Raw genomic sequence first — 23,105 nt, forward strand, 5'->3', positions numbered from 1 at the left:
GGACCCGGCCTTCCGCCTTGACCGAACCGTGCTACCACCTGACCAAATCATGCGGGCACTCTATACGAACAAACGACGCCACACCTTTACAGGCCCAACAGCCCACACGATCAAGATATGGCATGCAGCGCAAAGAGCCTTGGGGTGGGAGGGAGTACTCACGCTCGCAACGCCACTTTGGGACACACGGCGACTAGGTACCCTAGCAAACACAAAGGGCTTCCAGCAATGGGACTTAATTGGTATCTCCAAAATCGGGGACTTATGGAAAAAAGGCGAAATAGTCACCCTCCCTGCCCTTAAAGAAAAATACGGGATGGCAGACACCGAACAGTATCGCTACGCACAAATCAAGCATGCACTACAGGGGGCGATTACAACAGGCACCCGACTGGCTGAGTCCTCCCCCCTGGAGGATAGACTCCTTAATGAATCCCTAGATAGAAGAGCGATCTCCCTTACATATTGCAAACTTATTAATAACATGCCCGACCCCACGGCTGTCCTCCGGAGCAAATGGGAGATAGACCTGGGGGACATAGAGGATGAGGATTGGCCATACGCTCTAGCATCTCCCAGGGAGGCCTCCATTCCGTCACGACTCAAGCTGGTGCAATTGAAAATATTACACAGAATATACTACTCCCGCACACTCCTACACAGGCTAGGTTGTATCCCAGAACCTACCTGCTTACGTGGGTGCGGTCTCCCGGGCACATTCGTCCACATAATATTGGACTGCCCAAAGATGCAATATTATTGGGACCGAATACTCTCCGAAATATCAGAGGCAGGCGGTATCGTATTACCAAGAGAACCTAGGTGTTGTTTACTGAACATTTGGTCGCCCACTGACATGAACCGAGGAATGCAGACATGGGCAACACTGGGCCTAGCCCTTGCTAAACGAAACATTGCCAGGAACTGGGGCTCAGGGGTAGGACCCACTCGCACACAATGGGGAAGAGATATGGACACAGCCATGCTAGCAGAAAAGGCAGTATATGTGCATCGAGGATGCCCCAAGAAATGGACTAGGGTATGGGGAAATGGAACGAATACAGAGGACAATTATGCGACCCACCACAGCACCTCTCCGATCTTGAAAGTAATCCATGAAGGGGACGCCCAGAGATGTTATGGTACATCGACATGGGGTTCTATTTACCGGAGGGAGGGATAGAGATCATGTGTACCCCTAGACTGGTGAGATGAGAAGATAGCAAACGACTATGTTCAGTGGATAGCACTCCTCGGTGTAGATCTCATGTCGCAAACACCGGTGACCGATATGATGGAGAAAACTTTCGCCTTAGGTGGAAAAGTGATGAAGTTTACTTGATGTATGAAACGGAAAATATGTTGCAAAGAAGTTAGGCCTGTATCCTAGGACTGAACCGAAATGCCAAACGTTAAGTATAATAGGTAAAGCAAATAATATACACATGGTTGCTCATATCACCTATGCTGTAGGATGCAATTTCAACAAGTTTGTTTAAAAAATGAAAAATCACGGACCTATCCAGATTTCTACCCATACTGTACTTTGTGTACCCACATTGTTACTAAACGCCGCCGTGCCCCCGGGATATCGGCACAAAGGCTGTGTTATCCGAATATTACAGAATGTTACTGACTAAATTGTGGCCGGCCCACGGGGTTGTAGGCCGGAAGTTGTATTTACTATTAGAGGTACAATAAAGGTCTTTAAAAAAAAAAAAAAAGAATATGTGGATCTACTGTCTGAAAATTCAGAACTGTTGTGAGGTTGTTCACTTTTCAAGTCTCCTTCTCAGCCTGTTCTCCAGGCAAATCCACTGTACAACAGTGATGCTTCTCAAGGTACGTAACAGAGGGGCTGTCTCCAGACTGGAGTATCTACAAGACATGGAAGTGTGAGGTTTCTGCAGCTGGGTATTCTCTACAACTCTGAAGTAGCAATCAGGAATGGAAAAAACGTATGCCTGATTTATAAATGTCTTCACCTAGCACAATAGAAAATGATGTCCCACTCCTATCCCTACAGTCAACCAAATGCCAGTGCGCAGGAAGAACCTGTCTACAGACACTGGGTAACAAATGTCCTGATGGAATTTCTAAAGGTAGCCTTTACTCCATCCCCCACACTTCAGTATTCAGATCTGCACTGCAAGTCAAAAATGCAGACAATAAACTTCCTTTGTCTCGGGAAGCAGTCCTCCTCCTCCATCTTGGGTCATGTCAAGAAAGAGGCAAATTGGATCCCACTAGCTTCAATACTCAGGCTCACTCAAACACAGAGCCACACAACTGCATATCTTGCATGCGCTTGCAAACCATACACACTCCCTTGACATACATACTTGATGCCAAAGTAAGGTTCTGGACATACACATGAGAGCAGAACTTTGAACAAAAAGGGTGTGTAGGCCACACTCTAGGAAACACAGATAATACTGTCTGGTCACATTATCAGTTTCAATAAACAGAGCATGCTGCGGCCATCACTTTGTGTGCTGTGCCCAGGACAGGGACAGTATTCCTCTTTTCCTTATACGTGCACACTTTTGCACCCCTTAAGGTGACAGGTCCAGCTCCTTTGATAGTCCTATGTCTCTGTGCACACGCTTATATTTGTACGTCACTAGAGCCAAAATGAAAGTCAGGTGCACATGCATTTGGGCACTCAGGTCAGTGGAACATGCCTGTATACCATGCTGGGGTGATTCCTATCTCAACAGCTGGGGTACAGGGTGTGTATGGAAAAATACAGACAGCATGGCTCAAGGCACGCTCGCAATGTCTGCACATGTGACCCCCCAGCTTCTATTCAGAAGGGTGAGGGGCTCTGATGAAAGTTGCAAGCCCCCCCAAAAGTCCCTTCTAAATGGTTTCCTAGGGGGTTACGGGGTATGCAAAATAATGGCAACTTATTGTTGGTGGACATAAGGTAAGTTAGCTCCACCGCCCCACACATCAACACGACCCCATCATCCCTTTTATCTTCATATCTAGTACCTGTACCATGACCTTGCTTATCTTTGTGTCCACTGTTGCTATTAGTGTGAATTCAGGAATACAGCATGGGCCGTGCAGCACTTTCCGCAGAGCTAACAGTCAGTATGGTTCCTTGCACAGGTAGCATCAGTTTCATATACTTTCCCCTTTACTATGATCCACGGATCGTATTTAAATAAATGTTCTTACCATCATCCGTTTAGTTATCAGATGTGTACCTATTATTGCCAGTTTTGGTTGTCTGTTAGTTCTTAATGGACAGGCACAATATGTCCATATCACAAAATAAGTAAATGGGGGTCTAGGGGATAATTGTTAACAACCTTGAAGTCTCCACACCCCTAAATATAAGGGGAGGTTTGGCTTGGTTTTCGACTGGAAGTACCGACGGACAGAGTGGGGCCTCATTTTTCCAAGCAGTTGCCGGGTGAGGTGAGGCATACTCCCACAGACAGTTGGGAAGGAAGATTACTCCCATACCAGCCCACGAAAGTATGAAGCGTTATGGGCTCTGGTAGGGTGGTAAAATTACCACGTTTGCATTATTATATATTATTTCTCACCTGAACACTATTTTTTTCCACATTGATTACACAATTGTATAGTTGAATTGCAGTGGCATTACATCCTCAAGGTCCTGAAGAAAGCTGGGTAGTGTTACCCTGACGGCTGAAACATGTCGACCTCTTGCTTTAACGCCAAGAGATAGCTATAAATTCAACTATCTGGCGACGTTTTTAATCTTGACACCTGGACAATCCCAATTAAATATATTTTTGTCCTCGTAGTCATTTTTATTTTTCACTCTTCACTTTGCACTGCACACCGTCAGTACTGTCCTTTGAGAAACACTTTGGCTAGAGTCAACCTTTGGTCTTTGGTATCCTTTGCTACACCACTGCCCGAGATTTGGACAGGTGGCTGGGATTTACTACCATCTCCCAGATGACGATGCTCCGCCAGCAGGGTGGGCTGATGGGATCTTTTTCTCAGCCAGATGTTACTCAAATCATGGTTGTGTGAAGTCCATGGTTTTCTGTACACTCATCTAGTCTATATACTTGTGACCGGTTGTCTCCCGGTCTTTCTTCAAAATATGTCCATAATCAATACTTGACTTTGAAACATCTCATTACAGTTATGCAGCAAGAGGCATTGCGTATTTACAGTTGTTACTGGGGCAAACATGAAATAGTATTATTACTGAGACTTACCAGCACATAGTTTCATCACGCAGCAAAATAAATAACTAATTAATTCCGTTGATGAATCTTCGGGTCTGTCTTTCCATTTTCCAGATGTCTGAGATGGTGGCTGTGAACAGAGTGTGAGATGTTAGAACCAAGTAATGATGATGCCACTCGTTTTCAGATTTATAATGATTTTTTTCTAAACTGCACTAACGTGCAACAACAACACAGCAAGAGCAGCAGCAGTGCAAGCGACGCTAATACAAGAAACTGCTGTGGGGCGTCGGGCGGGTGACAGCTGAAGTTGTGATTGGCTCCCACACACTCAGGGAGAAGGTCAGTGCTTGATTGGTGCTTGTGGATGAAGCTGGGGCCCACCAGAACTCACTTTTGGCGGCACACATTTTCCCAAAACAGACTTTGATCCAGAGTAAGAGAGAGACCAAAAGGGGTAAAGAAGCAGAATGAGAAGGGCAAAAACAGAGACAAAGGGAGAAAGCAGAAACCTGCAAGAGTGAGATAAAGGAGCAGGGAGTGTCTGGTGGTGGATTGGAGACACATGAGATGGAATTAAACTGTGCCACCTAGGTATTCAGCACCCTTGGTGTTTGCTATTGCAAACCACTGGCACAACTTGGAGCCCTGGCACTTATTCTTTTACAAATCAAGCACTGGAGCAGGTATAATACAAATCGCTGCAGTTCGTGATTCCTCATGCAGAAAAATTTTGCAGGATGTACCTCTACAACACATATACAGAAGAGTAGCAGGGTAGGCAGCAGCAGCAGTACACACTTGCTCACACAGACAGAATAGGTAGGGCATGTGCAGGAGTTGTGCATGCATCACCTACAAATTAAAGAGCAAAGGCACTAGAAGTGCACATGTCTTCACACATACACAAGACCTACACTGTTGCTAAAGCACAGGGATGTCTTAGGTACGCTGAATTGGGGAAGGTCTCCAACCTCCTCTCATTGACAAACAACATTTAGAACACATGTAGGAGCATTTCACCCTTTCTCCATACGCTGCACGGATTTCAGATGAGCTTACCCATAACGCTAGACTGGGGGCCCAATTTATACGTTTTTTCCATAAGGCAGCACCACAGGCCTTCCTGCTGCAATGCTCTACGGCAAAATAAAAGTGCAGGAATGTGCGTATCTATCAGATATGGCGCATTCCTGTTCTTTTCTCCAGCGCTGGCTTACAATGGGCAGCCGTGCGCCAACGCATGCACCTTTGCACCATGGTGCAAATGTCCCTGCATTGCAGGGATGATTGTTTTTGTGTAGGAAAGCTTCCCTTCATGCACAAACAAAATCACAACAGACTTTTTCCTCTTTCTATGTGTGCTGCAGAATGCTGCACACATCGAAAAAGAAAAAATTAGGAGAAATAAAGATATTTCTCTTTGTTGTGCCTTTCTTGGAGGTGTACGTTTTTGGCAATGATTCAGAGTTATGATTTCTCGTAAATCTGGGGCAGTGTCAAAAAGCCATGGATGTTGCTGGGAATGGCCCCAGCAACACCCATTGCTCACCCCTTTAATTCAGAAAACTGCATTAAAGGTAACAATATTTACTAGGCAGCAATATGCCAAAAAATGTGGCTTAGTGCTGCCTGGTAAATTTGGAGCAGGTTCCTGTGCCACCGGAGCATCACAAAAAGTGACGCACTGGCGGCACAAGGGGCTTATAAATTAGCCTCAGTGAATGCAGAATTATTTATACATTTGAGTATGAGTTGTTATTTAATTAGTTTGTGTTTTAGGTGTTGTTATTTTTGGTATAATCATTCTGAGGTTCTAAATATAGCATTTATCTGCAAGGCATTGTTTACATGGCAGTTGTGCAAATTATGGATTGCATACCCAACCACCACGTGTGCATTTCAGTGGTGCTTCTGTGTAATTAACTCCTATAATTGCACTTTAACTGTGGCTATTTGAGTGAACTTCTAATGTTGTTTTTCTTAAACATGTCACTGGTCATATAGCATACATTAGGTACTATTTAAAGCCTCTGGTTATATAGCATACAGTTGGTACTATCTGGATTGCAGCCATGAAAACAGTGAGGCCGGTACAGATCGGGGATCGTGGGGAGTTGTGTGAAGAAAAAAAAATACAATTACCCCTTCGCGGCCCCATCACTCCTCCATCATCTCTCCTCCGCTTCTCTTCCCGACGACAGCTGCGTTGTGATTGGTGTGAGCGCTGTGTTTCAGCACTCAGACCGGGACTGGGAACCTGTGCATTTTCTCCACCTAAGCTGTCCAATACAGCCTGGGGAGAACATGCTAAGTGCATATGACAGTTTGGCTGGCCAAACCCTCATGCACCCTTAGAAAGTACCCCAACCACTCCTCTCCCTGCTCTGTGAGCAGCTCAACTCAGCCCCGTCCTGCAAAACTGTCTAAGCAGGGAAAATTAAAATGATAATAACACTGTGTTATTATCAATTTATCTTCAGTTTTTGCAATGCTGAAAAGCAGTTGGGCCACGCGCCTACGCCTTAGTGGAGGAGTCTCCACTGCATGAAAATATAAAAGGTATTTCACTATTGACAATTGACACATCTTTACACATACACACAACATACAACATGGCTAAAGTACAGGGATGTCTTATGTACACTGAATTGGGTAGGGTCTCCAACCTCCTCTCATTAATAAGGAACATTTAAAACACATGTAGGAGCATTTCACCCTTTCTCCATATGCTGCTCAAATTTCAGATGAGATTAACTTTAACACTCTTAAAGATTGTGAATGCAGAAATGTTTACTGCTTTGAGTATGAGTTGTATTGCACTTTAACTGTGGCTTTTTAAGTTAACTTCTTAAGTTTTTTTTTTAAAGGTGCTGGCTACATGGGAAACATCCTTTACAACGCAACTTTTACCACCCTGTGCCTTTACGACGCAACTTTTACAACGCAAACCATTACAACGCATTGCGCTGGGGGGCGCTCTAGGATAGGGAATAGGGAATTTACTATCCAACACCTTCCCTACTATCCACAGGGACTGGAGTTGGAATAGTAAATTAAACTATTCACTATCCAGCACCCCAAAGCGCTATGCGTTGTAAAGGCATGCGTTGTAAATACCGCGTTGTAAAGGCATGCATGGTAAAAGTATGCGTTGTAATGTCATACATCATGGCTACATAGCATACATTAGGTACTTTCTGGATGGCGGTCATGAAATATCACCAACATTTTACTATTTATCTAGCCACTATTTAAAAAGCATTTGGCACAGGGTCATTCAAATAGTAAGAGAGTGTAACTATTTATACAGCCACTTGTTAAATAGCAGATAATATGTTGGATTTGGCTTGTGGTTGTGCAAATAACAAAGCAACTTCACTATCTAGCGGGTTGTTGGCTAAATAAAACATATTATGCACTGTTTAGCCTATGGCTTTGCAAACAGCAAAGAAACCTCAGTGTGTAACTGACTAAAAAGTAGAGATAATGCATTGTTTGACCGCCAGCCCTGTAGATAGGAAGCAACTTCACTATTTACCAGGCCTCTTGCTAAATCGCAGACATTAGTTACTAGTTGGATGTCGGCCATGCAAATAGCACAGAAGCTTTACTATTTATCTGCCTGCTGGCAAAAAAGAAGACTTTGTACTCTTTGGCCATCTAATAGTAGAGATTGTGCACTGTTTGGTTGGCAGGCATGCAGATTACAAAGAAATGCCACAGAGCAGCCAGGCTTAATTTAGAGGCAATGTGTAAAGTATTTGTGCAACATTTCAAACAGTGAAAACCCCCCATAAAAGATCCCACACCAGGTTAGAACAATAGAGCAACAAGTAATACATAAAACAAGACCAAAATAACAAACATCCAATTAGTGGAACTGAAGTTATGAATTTTTAAAGAATAAACTATAAAATAGCACGTAAAAGCATAAAGCATGATGGATCACAGGTTGGATACAGTCCCAGATTAGTCCTGCTGAAGGTTTACCATCTCATTGCCAAGATGTTTTGTACCAAGAGCAGGATATGCATCGCAGGCTGGTGCTTTGCCTTGGAGGTCCACGTGGGCAATCAAATCTTGCTGTGTGAAGAGACAAACTTGTAGTGGCTCGTACTGATTTTCCATGCAAGCGACCTTGTTCCGGTCAAAGTAAGTGAGACTGGGCTCGGCTCCTCCCTCTCATCTGGCCAGTGATGACCCATGCAGTAACACCTAAGCTCCCATTGTGTGTGGCTGTCTAGAAAGAATACACAAAGCCCACCTGCTAACTACTCCCGGTCATGTGACCAGAGATAGGCTGCAGTCACCAAAACGCCAAAGGAAGGAAATGCCAACTGGCATTTTCAGAATTGCAATTTAAAATTCGACTTTAGCATCAGTTAGGATTTTTAATTGTAATTCCAGAGGTACCAAACTTGTAGGGGCTATCTCTTCACATATGGAAATCACAATTATAAATTGTAATAAGGTAACTCCAATATTATCCTATGAGAGAGATGGGCCTTGGTGTAGTGGAAAACAATTTAAAGAGTTTTTCACTACAGGATATGTAAAATTTAAAAGTACATGTCCTACTTTATATATGTACTGTACCCTGCCCTTGGGGTTGTCTAGGGTGTACCTTAGAGGTGGCTTATATATATTAAAAAGGAATGTTTGGGTCTGGCAAAATGTTTTTTGCCAGGTCGAAATGGCAGGTTATAACTGCTCACACAGTCTCTGCAATGGCAGGCCTGAGACACATTTAAAGGGCTGCTTAAGTGGGTGGCACAATCAGTGCTGAAGGTCCACTAGTAGCATTAAATTTACAGGCCCTGGGCACATGTAGTGCACTTTATTAGAGACGTATAAGTTAATTACATATGCCAATTGGATATAAGCCAATGTTAACATAAGGAGATGATGAATGGAGCACTGAAACTTTTCAGACACTCACCCCCGTCACAGATCTGCGTTAAATCCATCATTGTTCTTTAGCTCACTTTGCCACCTCATTCAGATCAAGCTATATGCAAATCAATCTTGACCCTGTGCCTCATGGGAACAGTCCAGCCCAAACTGCCAAGCCAGGTCTTCCCAGACTGGAAACAAGCATCCTGGGACTGGTTTCAGGGTAACACCCCTCATCAACCAGGCTAGCTTGAATCAAGTGGCAAAGTGGGCGAGGGACCCACACCTGGGCTTACCCTGCCAATTTAGGACAAACAAAGAAAACACAAGGAGAAGATGGATGTAGCGCTGAAACTTTTCAGACACTGAAACTTTTCAGACACTCACCCCCATTCATAGATCAGGGTTGAATCCATCATCGTTCTTCAGCTCACTTTGCCACCTTAGTCCAGACTCCCTACACTCTCCCTATTCTTCTTTCCAGTATCTTCACTCTCCCAGTCCCTTCTATCTCCAAATTCTGTCCGTTCTCTTTCCCGGCCTGCCCCCTCTCCCTTAGCTTACCCTGTCCCACCTCAGCTTGCAGACACTTCCCCTAGTCTTTCCACTCGCTTTTCCAGTCTGCCTGCTCTTCTCTAGTATCTTGTCTTCTACTCCCAGTCTCTACACTGTGCTTGACAGTCTCTCAGCTCACAATCTATGCTCATCCAGACTAACCCCTCTGTCCTATTTGGTTCACTCTTCACCATCGTTCAGCTCTCCATTCCAGTCTGTTCTTTTCCCCTCCATTCTGCCTGGTTTCAATTATAGTCTCTCCCCCAGCTTTGCCTGTCCTGCCTCAGCTAATGGGATCTACCCAAAGCATCTTTGCTACCAACTGTCCACTCTAACTCAGCTTATCTAGTCTCCACACCTTTCTCTCTGATTTTACCATCTACCTGATCTCCTCTATATTATCTTCTCTCTGTTCCTTTCCCCTTGATCTCCTCAGTCTGTCCTCTCTCTCCAATTCTTGTCCCTTCCCCATTCTACCCTTTCTGACTTCACATTGCGCACATTTTCCCTGTTGTCTTATCTTTCTTCCTGTTTATCTTCTCACTCCCAGTCTCTCCACTGTCCTCACCGGTTTCTCTGCTCCCCCAATGGCTCTGGTCTTCCCCAAATTGACCCTTCTGTATTTAATTCTCTCTACTCCCTCCCATATCTCACCTCTCCCCCTCAGCCTGCCCTCTTTTTCCCCGAGCCTGTCCCCCTTTTACTCCCAAGCTCTCTGTTTGCCTTGACAGTCTCTCAGTTCACTCCCTATCTTATTACTATTCACCCCAGTCTGTCTTTTCTCCTCCCTAGCCTCAACTCTTTCTCCTTCCTGTCTGGTCTGTATTTTGGTTTCTTTACTCTACCTGCCTATCCTTTTTCTCCCCAGTCTCACTGCTCTCTCCGCATTCTCTGTGCTCCCCTCACCAGTCTCTCACTCTCCCTTCCAACCTCTCCACTATCCTCCATCTCTCTGTTCAGGATGTAGTCTTGCAATCTCTGCCCCATTTTCTTACCTCTGCAATCACCTATCTATTCTCTCTCACCTCATTCTCTCCCTCAAAGTCTCCTAGATTCTTTATTCTCTTTTGAATTCCTCAGTCTGTCCGTCCTCCTCTCACTGACGACCTGGCAAAGTGACATCACTTGCTTGCCTCTGATTCATCCTGGTTGCTTAGAACACAACATTTACATTCTTTTAATGGAAGTGAGGATCTCTAGTTACCGTTGGAGAAATGAAAACTGGGCATTCTTAGTGGCATTTCTCCAGTGGCCGGCTTAATAATAAATATCCTCTGCTATTTAGGTGGCCACCGACTAGGTACACAGATTGTTACAGTCTTCCTCATACCTCCAGTCTCGCCTAAGCTTCCTGTCCTCCTGAACTGAGGCCGGGCTTGGCTCCGCCATTCCTGCACTGAAACCGACCAGCCGGGCTTGGCTCCGCCGGCCGGACCACAACCCCCAGCAGCCTTTGGGGTCAGCGACGACGCCTGCAACGAGCGCGCCAGGAGGCGCTTAAAGCACCGACAGGGGCTGAGTCCCCTGTCTTCCTCATACCTCCAGTCTCGCCTAAGCTTCCTGTCCTCCTGAACTGCGGCCGGGCTTGGCTCCGCCATTCCTGCACTGAAACCGACCGGCCGGGCTTGGCTCCGCCGGCCGGACCACAACCCCCAGCAGCCTTTGGGGTCAGCGACGACGCCTGCAACGAGCGCACCAGGAGGCGCTTAAAGCACCCACAGGGGCTGAGTCCCCTGTCTTCCTCATACCTCTAGTCTCGCCTAAGCTTCCTGTCCTCCTGAACTGCGGCCGGGCTTGGCTCCGCCATTCCTGCACTGAAACCGACCGGCCGGGCTTGGCTCCGCCGGCCGGACCACAACCCCCAGCAGCCTTTGGGGTCAGCGACGACGCCTGCAACGAGCGCGCCTGGAGGCGCTTAAAGCACCGACAGAGCCTTCGTCCCGCGAGGACGCGCGCGGGACGCGCCGGACGAAGCCCGGACTAAGGGCGGACAGTCTAAGACAGTCAGAGACTGGACTGGGCCAGTTACCCTGTTCGTTATTGTCAGGTGAGACTGTTCTATTGATCGAGGAGGATCCTGGACATTATCAGGCACTGACTTGTACATGCATTGTGTCAAATCCGATTTGTGAGATCGTGGTACACACATTCAGCGTTTTGCACTGTGTCTCGGGGGGGTTCTGTTTTTTGTTTTATTGGTGCGTTATGTCTAGTAAAAAACTGTCCCCGGTAAAAAACACTATGGACAACTACTTAGTGCAGGTAGTTGCTAAAATTAATAGTGAGCGGAGATCCTCACTTGGGCTGGGTGGTTCTCCAAAGTCACCTACATCAATCCTGCCAGTACCTGTCTTTGTTCAATCCCCGAACATGCTTAATAGTAGTTGCCCGGTTGTAATGCCTGAATCTAATGACAACGCTCCCCTGGACCAGACTAATTGTGCACTTGAGGTTAGTGATAGTGAAAATGAGGTTGATTTACACCCCCAAGAGATAAAAGCCCCTACCCCAGTACCTGCGAGACGCACTACCAGAGGAGCAAAAAAGGGTCAGCAAAAGCGGGGAGGGCTCCGTTCAAGTCGTAAGAAGCCTGCCTCCCCACCAAGTAACACTGTGGTGGAGGAAGAAGGGTTATTTGATGAAGCTGGTGTGTCTTTAACCAATGAGCAGTTTAGGAAGCTCCTGGCTTTGATAGACACCAAGATCCAGGGAATTGTAAAGCCATTGGTGGGGAAGATAGATAAGCTCACTAATGAAGTTAAACGATTAGGGGGCCTTTTAAGCAAAACTCTGGAGGAAGTGGAAAAATTGCCTGAAGAAATGATAAATAAGATCGAGCTAAAGAATGTAACATCTAGCTCTGAGGGTGAGGGTGAGGGAGGAGCATCCCCCTTGTCTAATCATCCTGTGGTTTCACAGGTAGAGGTAGGGGAGGGTGCACAAGGGGTAGCTGTCCCTCCTGTTGTACTTCCAGACCAGGATCATGCGAAAGGCTCGGTTGAGCTTATAGTTGAGGCTTCCCCCTTAGTCCTTGTTCTAGCTAACGTTCCTAAACTGGATCCAGGACAGGATGAAACTACATCTTCATTGCTGTCTAAAGCCTTATACTGGCTAACCAACAATATGGTAATAAACCACTGGGGTAAGAAACAACTGGCAGAGGAATTAGTTATGGCTAAGAGGGTGGAGTGGATAGGCAGCAGCCCAAAAAGATTCAGGGGTGACTGTGTTGTTTTGAATTTTTCGGACCCTGAGGTGCTAATCAACATCTTGCCCAATCTTCTACCCCCACAGCGAAGGTCCACTGATATTATCCCTCTCACCCTAGACTTTTTCTACTATAGGAAAGGGGGGGTTTCCAATCGGTATACATTAAGAACAAAATGGAATGTGGTTTCTGTAAAGGGGAAGAATGTTACCAATCCCTCAGAGTGGGGACTAAATCTTGAGAATAGGTTCTCAGCCCTCTCCAATTTAAACGATTGTGATTGACTTCAAGGGGGTAAACGTTCAGTTTCATTTGATGTAAAAGCCCAGAGAATATGCTCCCGGAATGTTCACAAAAGTAGTGAGGTTGCTCATTGGAATCCTATAAGTACTTTAGCGCAGACAGGTTTAGCGATACCTGTGGCGGGAGTGCCCTCTCCTTTGATTTTAACTCCTGATGTTCAACTTGATTTTCCAACCGGGATGGGGAATCTAATATCTTGGAACCTGGCTGGGCTATGCTCCAAACTAGATTGTGGGGACTGGCTTAGCTTTGTTAATTTATATGATGTATGTATGTTTCAAGAGACTTGGGCATGTAAACCTGTATTTACGCTAGGATATTTAAATTTTTTTGTGCCAGCAGTAAAGGGCCCGAAAGGGAGACCGATGGGGGGTCTTACAATTTGGGTCCGACAAACTCTCAAACTTAAAATAACAAATATTGAGACTAGTCATAATGACATTCAGTTAATCAGGGTAACCAGTGACGAAACAGGGTCACTAGATATATATAACATATACGCTAGGAATGTTAAGGGTGTTAGATCTGATGTCTTAATTGCATTGGGTAACCTCCTTGATAAATTCTCCCCTGATAACAGGGTGGTGATAGCAGGCGATCTCAATAGGACGTTTGAGCCCCTGGTCCTAAGTGAGGTCTCCATTGGAGCAGAAGAGGACTCCCAATGGGGCATTCCTGCGTTAGACCTGAAGCCAGTTACTCGTTGGACTGAGGAAATTATAGATTTGAATGCACTGTGCTTAGAAAAAGGTCTGAGAGCTTTGAATGGTCGTACAGCTTCGGATAGAAAAGGCTCCATGACCTTTGACAACGGAAGACACAGAAGTAGGATAGATTATGTTATCTGCAGCTTATTACTGTGGTCATCTGTCCGTGATATGGAGGTCGTCATAAGACCTGAGAGCGATCACAATCCTTTATGTTCGGAGCATAAATGGTGGGCCGTTGGGACAAATTTTACTTGTTTAAACACTCTTGCTCCACCCTCGCTCATCCCAGAGAATAACATGCGTAGGCTTAAATGGGCCAGTGTTGTGACCAATCAACAAGCTATTGATAATATTAATTATGAAACTGATCAAGCTATAGCTGCTTTGGAAACAATTAATGTTTCCCCCTCTGGCCTGAAGGAAGTGGTTAACATTCATGATACTCTGTTCGCCAAGATTAAAAAACATTTCCTGAAACCTGTTAGGCGAAATGGGGCTAGAGCAAGTAAAGATGCTAAATGGTACAACGCGGAATGTAGGGCTGCATGTCTGGCTCTAGGGCAGGCACTTAAAAGGAGGGAAGCTGAAGCAATTGTCTAGCCAGAAAGAATTACAAAGCGTGCATAGTGAAAGCCAAAAGGGCCTGGGACGAGCGACACTGGTGTAAATTAAAAAAAGCAAGTGATAGAAAGGACTCCAGAGCGTTCTGGAATATCGTTAAATGGGGTAGCGAGAGAGTAGAGGAATCCCCTAATAATAACGTACCTCAGGAAGCTTGGGTAGAATTTTTTAGCTCGCAGTACGCTCTCAATACACAGATTAGAGGGGAGGACAGTATTAATATGTCTTTTTCTTACGGTAATCTTTTTAATGTTAAAGAGATTTTGATTGCTATAAATGCTGTGAACAGAGGACGCGCACCTGGATCAGATGGCGTTCCTGCAGATATCTTTTTAAATGATAAAGAGCGGTGGTGTAAATATATCTATTTACTTATCAATTTTATTGCTAAGGGCGCTGAGGTCCCAGCCTCTTGGAGAGGTGCTGTGATTGTCCCTGTGTTCAAAAAGGGAGATCGTGCACAGCCGGGAAACTATAGGCCAATAAGCCTTATCGACACAGTACAAAAAATAGTCGGCCGTGTGGTGGTAAACAGGCTCCTAGATTGGGCAGAGGACAATAACATCTTATCACCGTATCAAGCAGGATTTCGAAGGGCAACTAGTACGGTTTACCAAGTGTTCCGTTTCCAACTGCTTCAGTGGAAGACTGTGATGCTGGGAGGAGGCAGCCTTTATGCAGCATTTGTTGATTTGAGGGCTGCCTTCGACCTGGTCCCACGGGCAAAACTGTGGCAAGTTCTCCAGAGCTTGGGGGTACCTGAGGAATTACTGACCTTGGTAATGCGATTACATGAGCTCACTTTTGCCAAAATACAGTGGGGAGGGCACGGCATGGTTACAGATGAATTTCCAGTTGAAAGGGGGGTTAGACAGGGGTGTTCAATGGCCCCAACCTTGTTCACTCTGTACATAAATGGCGTTGTCCCCCGTATGGTAACAGCTCCTGTAGACGCTCCATCTCTCTCAGGATTAAAAGTCCCTATATTAATGTTTGCGGACGACACGCTTATTATGTCGAAAACGCCTAGTGGTTTGCAGCGTGCTCTGTGTATTTTTGAGAATTTCTGTGGGGAGCATGGGTTAGAGGTGAACGCCACCAAAACCAAACTCATGGCTTTTAAACCACATCGTAGCTGTAAGTCTAACATCACCATGAATGGGCGGCCTCTAGAGGTGGTAAACTCATTCATATACTTAGGAATTCTCATCGCAGATAATAATAGATGGAGCCAACATATAAATACTGCCACTCTGCGACATAAGCAATTGTCGGGTGCCATTAATATGGAACATAGGAAATCATTGACCAAACCTGTTAAGCCAGCTTTAATGGTTTATGAAGCGAAGGCTATAGGGTCGGCACTTTATGGTGCGGAGATATGGGGCTTTGGAAATTTGAACTCTTTACAGGGGTCAGAAAATAAATTCTTAAGACTACTTACTGGTACCCCGAAAAGCACTCCTCTCCTGCCTTTAAGATATGAGCTTGGCAGGAAGCAAATCAAGGATCTAGCCAGACTACGTCCAATTCTATATTGGCGACGACTATGGACTACCCCCGAGCTTGCGCATTATGCCGAAGGTTTTATTGATGTCATTAAGGCAGACTGTTTCCATAGAATTAGTTGGCTCAATTCACTGAAGGCAATACTGTTCGAGCTCGGGCTAAGTTCTATATGGCTAGATCCAACAGGTGCATCATTCCCTACCAAGTCTGCCCTTAAAATTATATTCTGGGAACATGTTGCTAACAAGAGTTTGAGTAATATGAGTAACGGGTCTATGTCTGCTGGATTCCTCGAGGTAATGCTGTACCCGGTCTTGAAATCGTACTGGGATATTGTTTCAAAACCGGGTGACAGGAAGCTCCTATTCCAACTGAGAGCGGGAGCCCTCCCTATAAGATCTTTGACAGTCAAATGGGGCTCAGGGGGGAGTGACATCTGCCCAGCCTGTGGAACGGGGAAGGAAACCCTTGGACATTTTCTGTTTTCTTGTAAAGCATACTGTGTTCCTAGACGCGCTTGGTTAGCTCCTATGTGTAGGAACCTTGGTACAACTTGCAGTTCTGTTGCGCTGCGCATCATATGCTCAAGCCCACTAACATGGATATTAATAGCGACAGCTAAATATATTGGCTGGGCATGGGCGATCCAGCAGAGACTGCTAGTCAATTAACTATTCTCTGGGTGAGCATGCAGAGACTGCTAGTTGTTTAACTATTCTCTGCCTGTAAAATCTGTTTTTATAAAATCTCTTTTAGTTTTTAGAATAATAATGAACTTGATAGATATTCAGAGACTGCTAGTTATTTGACTATTCTCTGTATGTAAAATATGCCTTCAATTAAATTGACACCGCTCGATTTTTAAATTGTATATACCTTTTAATGTATAAATCAAATCTCATATGAATTCTTTTTAAATTTTTCTGTAAATACTGCGAGATTTCGTTCTAACCAAATGTACTGTATGTATTTAATAGTCCTTTGCACAATGTGTCTGATTGTAAATTTAATTCTATTTTAATATGGTTAATATTTTGTGTATGTTTGCTTTTATGAGTATACACTCGAATAAAGCACTTTTTGAATTTTAATTTGGTTAAGTATTAGGTTAGCTGCCAGGTGTATGACACTTCCTTAATGTTTATATACCACATGTAATAGTACTCTGTGCCTAATTGGCCAACACTGATGTGCAGCCGTCTCGCCGTGTAAAGGGGCTTTCACCGCAGGGCCTAGCGAGGCCCTTTGCTCAAGCCACATGCTAAACCATCCCCCTCATTGGCTTGTGCAGCACGGGTTGAGCATAGTGAACATATAAAACATATATGAACATAGAATACATACATTCAACTTCAATTGAATAAAAACAACGTTGCACAAGCATGAATCCCTGTTTTTATTAAAACAACACAAGGGAGAACAATTAAGACACATCAATTTGTCTATTAAGTCCCTACAGATGGGCTGTTACAATCACCAGGGACCCGTGATTGTATAAATTTATCCTGCAAAGTCTCCACCATATCACAAATTGTGTTGTCCTGAAGAAGGTGGTGTTAACTAATATTTCCACTGAAACAAGCTGATGGACATAATTGCAGAATCCCCTGCACACAAGGAAATTGTGTATTATAAATGCAGCATATCTCACAAGGTAATAAAGTGTCCGGAATCCTTTTGTTTTTGGAGTCGACGTGCCTCTTTGGTAAAGGAGTGTGTGCTTGGACATATTTGCTGGATCTCCATTCTGCTACTTCAAAGTTGCCTTGGGAGGGTCTGGGGCTCCCTGAACAGAGGAGGTGTTTGTGTGGTATTCATTAATGGGAGCTTCACTCGTTCGTTTCAACTGGATAAGACAGGATGAATCCTAAAATAATCGTGAGTGGATGCAAGCAAGGGGAACATGTTAATTTCTACTTGTGGACTTTGGCTATAATAAGTGAAATGGTAGGTGTAAAGCAGATGCTATGCTCGCTACCTTTGAGGCAGTAAATACATTTCAGATTTGGAATAATATGAATATCTATTGACCGTAGTGTCTTAAAAAAAGGAATATGATTTAACAAGGCGCTGCAGTTTGAGGACACAAATGAATGTTTTAGCGATGTTCAAATGCCCATTCTTTAATGTGAATATGACTTGAAGACTACATCATAATAAATTAAATAGTCTTTAAATAACACATGGTCATTTTAAAACCAGAGACTATGCCAAAACTTGTGATCAAAGCTCAGGAATAGAGCTGAAGCGTGTCCGGAACTGGGAAAATAAGCGAAGCTGCTGCATAACGCACTGTGCAATAATGTGCTTGGAATCCTTGTGAGTTAGGAGTTGACGTGCCTCTTTGTTAAAGGAATGTGTGTTTTTATGTATATATATATGTATATATATATATATATATATATATATATATATATATATATATATATATATATATACATATATTACCTACTGGCGGTCGCCAGTAGGTAGTTATAGTTAGGACCTAGCTACCATAGGAAATCCGCAACATTCTATTGGGAATAACTCTGGCGCCGGTTGAGGAATTTGCGTGTAATTTTCCAAAATTTTGGCCAGCTCCGCTCCGCTCCTTCCCTGAAAGTTTCGGGGGGATTCGTGAAGTGGGGGCTGAGAAAAAAGGGGGGTACCAAAACGTGTTTTCCCCATGGTAATTTCCATAGGACGTTCTGACACGGCTACAGCCCGAACCGCTGAACGGAATTACGTCAAACTTTACAAAATTGTAGGGACTGGTACGCAGATGAGCCTTTGCTATATTTGGTGAAAATTGCTCCAGTGTTTTTTTCGAAAATTAACTTCAAAAACACATATATATCTATAGGCGCGCTTCCAGCGCTCACCGGTATGCGTACCGGGGAGCGCACCCGGCGCGCTACGGGAGTGCGCGAGCGGAAAGCTGATTGGCTGTCGACATTCTAAACAGTCCGGAGAGTCCACCATCTTGTGTCTCGGTAGAATCGAGACACAAGAGTTGACAAAAAAAAGGGGGAAATGATTAAAAGGGGGCAGGGTACACACCCCCTGACCCCCTAGGTTTTCTGAGGGGGGCCTTGAAGGACCCTGAAGGGCAAAAAACCTTGTTTTTTTGCAATTTTCACGGGGTAAGCGTTGTGTGCGTTCCCATGTACGCTCACCGGTGCGCGCACCCAGAGCGTACCATAGGGAAAAACATTGAAAGAAAATAGTGTAAAATATGAATTTGGATTGCTTAGAGGTAGGGTAGCTCTAAAAAGAGCTGTTGTGCTATGTGGGTGATTTTAGTACCTATAAGTAGGTACCGATGCAGAGTCCAAAATTCACTTCAATACAATCACTTCGCTACTACCTCATAAATTAGAAATACAAATGAATAATATATCAACTAATTTTTAATTTGTAAATATTAATTTATTGTTCAGAATTTTCATAATTTAATAGAACTTGTAGCATGTCCTCATCTGGAATTTCCTCTTCAATCATATGATCAGGAATGTCCTCATTATAAGTGTGCCATGATGATTGTTGGAATTCTATTGTATCCAAACATTTGATTAATTCTTCGTCAAGAGATTCATCCCAAAAATTATTTATGTCATCTCCTCCTTGTGATAAAATGGTGCTGTCGATATCCGTGACATTTTGAATTTCAAAAAATGTAGTTGAAATTTCAAAAGAAATTTCCTTGGTCTCCTCATTCTGATTCATTTTAATTTCAAATTTCTTGCTGTAAATTGCAGAAAAAAGTAATCACTTTCATTTACTGTTTTTAGTAATACATAATATAAAAGTAGCTTAATCAAGTATTTAGTTCTTTAAAATTAATTGGGCAGTGTATAGTATCAGGCAGGAACTAGAAATATAAAGCACTGCATGTGATGAAGCATATCTTAATCCATAATTATAACAGAATGACTGTAAATAGCTAACAGAAAACATTTTCCAAATTATCTTAAAGTGTACAACATAGTTTCTCTTACAAATTAACAACTCACCTTTTTGAAAGTAGGAGAAGAGTTAGTACTGTGTAAATCAAACTCCAGAAATTGAGCACCCAAAATTCCTCTCAAAAGTACCTCAGACAGGAGTATCACAAAATGGCCGTGTTTTCCTCTCATTTAAGATATATACATAACCAATCATACTTCATCACACACAAATTCAAAATGAAAGTAACATTTTGATTGGTTCTAAATTTCAATACTTTCAAATGTGTTTTCCCCATGCAATTTTCTATAGGACATTTAGACACGGCTACAGCTCGAATGGCTGAATGTAAGTACACCAAACTTGGTAAAATGATAGGCACTGGTACGTAGTAGGGCCTTTTCCATATTTGTTTGAAATTGCTCCAGTGGTTTTTATGAAAAGCAACTTGAAAAACACACATATATAGCAAGCTGAAAGCTGATTGGCTCTCGGGTGTCTGTCAACATTGCAAACAGTCCAGGGAGTCCGCCATCTTGTGTCTCTGTAGAATCGAGACACAAGAGGTGATATTAAAAAGTGGGGAATGATTAAAGGGGGCAGGGTAGACACCCCCTGACCCCCTAGGTTTTCTGAGGGGGGCCTAGAAGAACCCTGAAGGGCAAAAAAACTATATATATATTTTTTTAATTTTCTGGTGGTGAGCGCTGGGTGCGTTCCCATGTACGCTTACCGGTGCGCGCACCCTGAGCGCACCACGGGGAAAAACAGTGTAAAAAATTAGAGTAAAAAAATAATTTAGAGTGCTTAGAGGTAGAGTAGCTCTGAAAAGAGCAGTTGTGTTATGTGGGTGTTTTTTGTACCTACAAGTAGGTACCAATGCAGAGTCTCAAATTCAAGAGGAAGACTCTATTCCCCTCATCTGTAAAAAGTACACCATCTCTCCTATAGATGCCTTGCATGTTGTAACGCAAGTTGTTGTGGTATATGGAACCCATTCCATAGTCTCTGAGGAAAGCAGAAACAGATTTATTATTCACATGTTTCCTTGCTTTCTCAATCTGTGGACAAAATTGGTTGGACCAGTTCCATTTTTGCCTTTGCCATATATTAGAAAATACCAATGCAGTTTTTGGAAAAAGTGATATCAATTGCCCAAAGATGTCCTTTAAAAGCATTTCCAGACCAACCCCAGTCAAAGTGCCCAAGTCATTGCCACCACAGTGCACAATTATGAGGTCAGGGTGTGGTAGGTGCATAAAGGATTTTATCAATGGTATCAATTGGTGACTTCTTAATCCTCTCTGTCCAATCCACACAATGTCCACATTTGGTAAATCAAGGTTGTAAATACCTCTGTTACTTGCAAATTTTTCACTCCAGTAGACAAAGCTATGACCCACAAACCAGACTTTTGGCATCTTGAAGGTAGATGTGCTTCTATTCAGACGAGTTGTGGAAATGAAATGGCAGTTTGTAAGTAGGAATTATGAAAAAATTGGTTGAGATTTAGTGCAGTTGGAAAACAAGAAATGATTGGTGCTTTCTTAAAATTCAGCACTGAAAATTAGGGTGGATACTTTTTTTGTAAGAAGTCCTTTTAATGGTTGAGAAAAGGTCATTTAAAGAAACATTGCACATGATTAGCTAGTACATTGAGAGGTCAAACACCCTTGCTGGATTCTTTTGCAACATTCTATGATGAACTTTTGAACTGTTTGCTGGGTTAGGTGGGAGTTACCATGGTAACAGGCTGAATGAGCACTGGGGGGATGGGGTGAGTTTCAAAGTGTTGAAATGTACAACCAATTAAAATGTGCGGTTTGGTTTTGAATTTGTGTGGGAAGAATTTTGATTGGTTATGTACAAGAATATGGGTCTGAAATGAGAGGGAATCTGTGCCATTATTGAAAGGCTCCAGTGACAGATGCATTATTCAGAGATTCTGCTTAAGAAAATCTGGTGTGTGTGACTGACACTGTTCTCCATCTTCCAAAGCATTTTTAAAGGTGGGTAATGATTCTTTTAATAAAGATAGACTGCGGTATTTACTATGGGGAAGATTAAGAAGCATATCGTGCTTCTTAATTCTAGTATTGTGTGTCATGTTTTTTTGTAATGCTGTTTAAAAATTGAATGGTGCATATTGAAAATGTATTTTAGAAATCAGTTAGGTTTCTGCTTTGTTTTTGTAGTGGTCAATTAAATGGGCTGTGCTTTGTGTAAAAAACAATTTACTATGGAAAATGATTTCTGGTAAAATGTCTGGCTTTTAAATTTTGGTCAAGGTCCACACTGAGTGTCTGTTTGAAATAAGGAATTACATTTTCACATTTTTCAATAATGTCACTTGTACCTTCTAACAGTTTGCCTCTCTTAGCTTAAAGGGTACTCTGTGTCTGTGTCTCATGTCACTTTGCACGTGCATATTCTCTCTTTTTCTGTGTGTCATATCTCTCTTTGTGTGTGTCATGACATGTGTCTCATGTGCCTAAGATCACACTGTGAGTCAAGCTTGATTTTAAATGGGTCTGGGTGAATAATACGCTTAGTTGATGTCTTTAAAAATATGGAAGTACATGTTTTTTTAAAGTCAGTTGGACTTTAGTATATGTTCTAGTAGGGAATCTTAGGCAGTGTCTGTGTTAGGCCTCTTACTTCAGAAATAGGCTCTAAGCTGTGCAATCAAGATCCAGGGTGTGCCTTTGAAATGAACGAGGAATGTTATGTCTTGCTTATATAGATGTGGTCTATTTTTTGCCAGTAGAGACAGTGAAATAGTATGAGCAGACACACACATATTGCATGCAGAGACATACATGGAAGATTACATGTAACATCCTGGTCATGTGCCTAAGATCACACTGTGAGTCAAGCTTGATTTGAAATGGATCTGGGTGAATAATATGCTTAGTTGATGTCTTCAAAAATATGGAAGTACATGTTTTTTTACAGTCAGTTGGGCTTTAGTATATGTTCTAGTAGGGAATCCTAGGCAGCGTCTGTGTTAGGCCTCTTACTTCAGAAATAGGCTCTAAGCTGTGCAATCAAGATCTAGGGTGTGCCTTTGAAATGAACGAGGAATGTTATGTGTTGCTTATATATATGTGGTCTATTTTTTATCAGACGAGACAGTGAAATAGTATGAGCATACACACACATATTGCATGCAGAGACAGACATGGTAAATTACATGTA

General features: G+C 43.3%; 1 protein-coding gene across 1 annotated transcript in view; it reads right to left on the reverse strand.

Moving 5' to 3' along the window:
* Positions 1–23,105, reverse strand: part of LOC144785174 (uncharacterized) — a 159,008-nt gene that overhangs the window by 42,161 nt on the left and 93,742 nt on the right. Inside the window, exon 2 of the mRNA XM_078664235.1 lies at positions 4,212–4,311. Coding sequence (XP_078520361.1) covers positions 4,212–4,311 — 100 coding nt within the window. The remainder of the gene's footprint in view (positions 1–4,211; positions 4,312–23,105) is intronic.

This window comes from Lissotriton helveticus, chromosome 10 (genome assembly GCF_964261635.1).
Source record: "Lissotriton helveticus chromosome 10, aLisHel1.1, whole genome shotgun sequence".
NCBI classification, from domain to species: domain Eukaryota; kingdom Metazoa; phylum Chordata; class Amphibia; order Caudata; family Salamandridae; genus Lissotriton; species Lissotriton helveticus.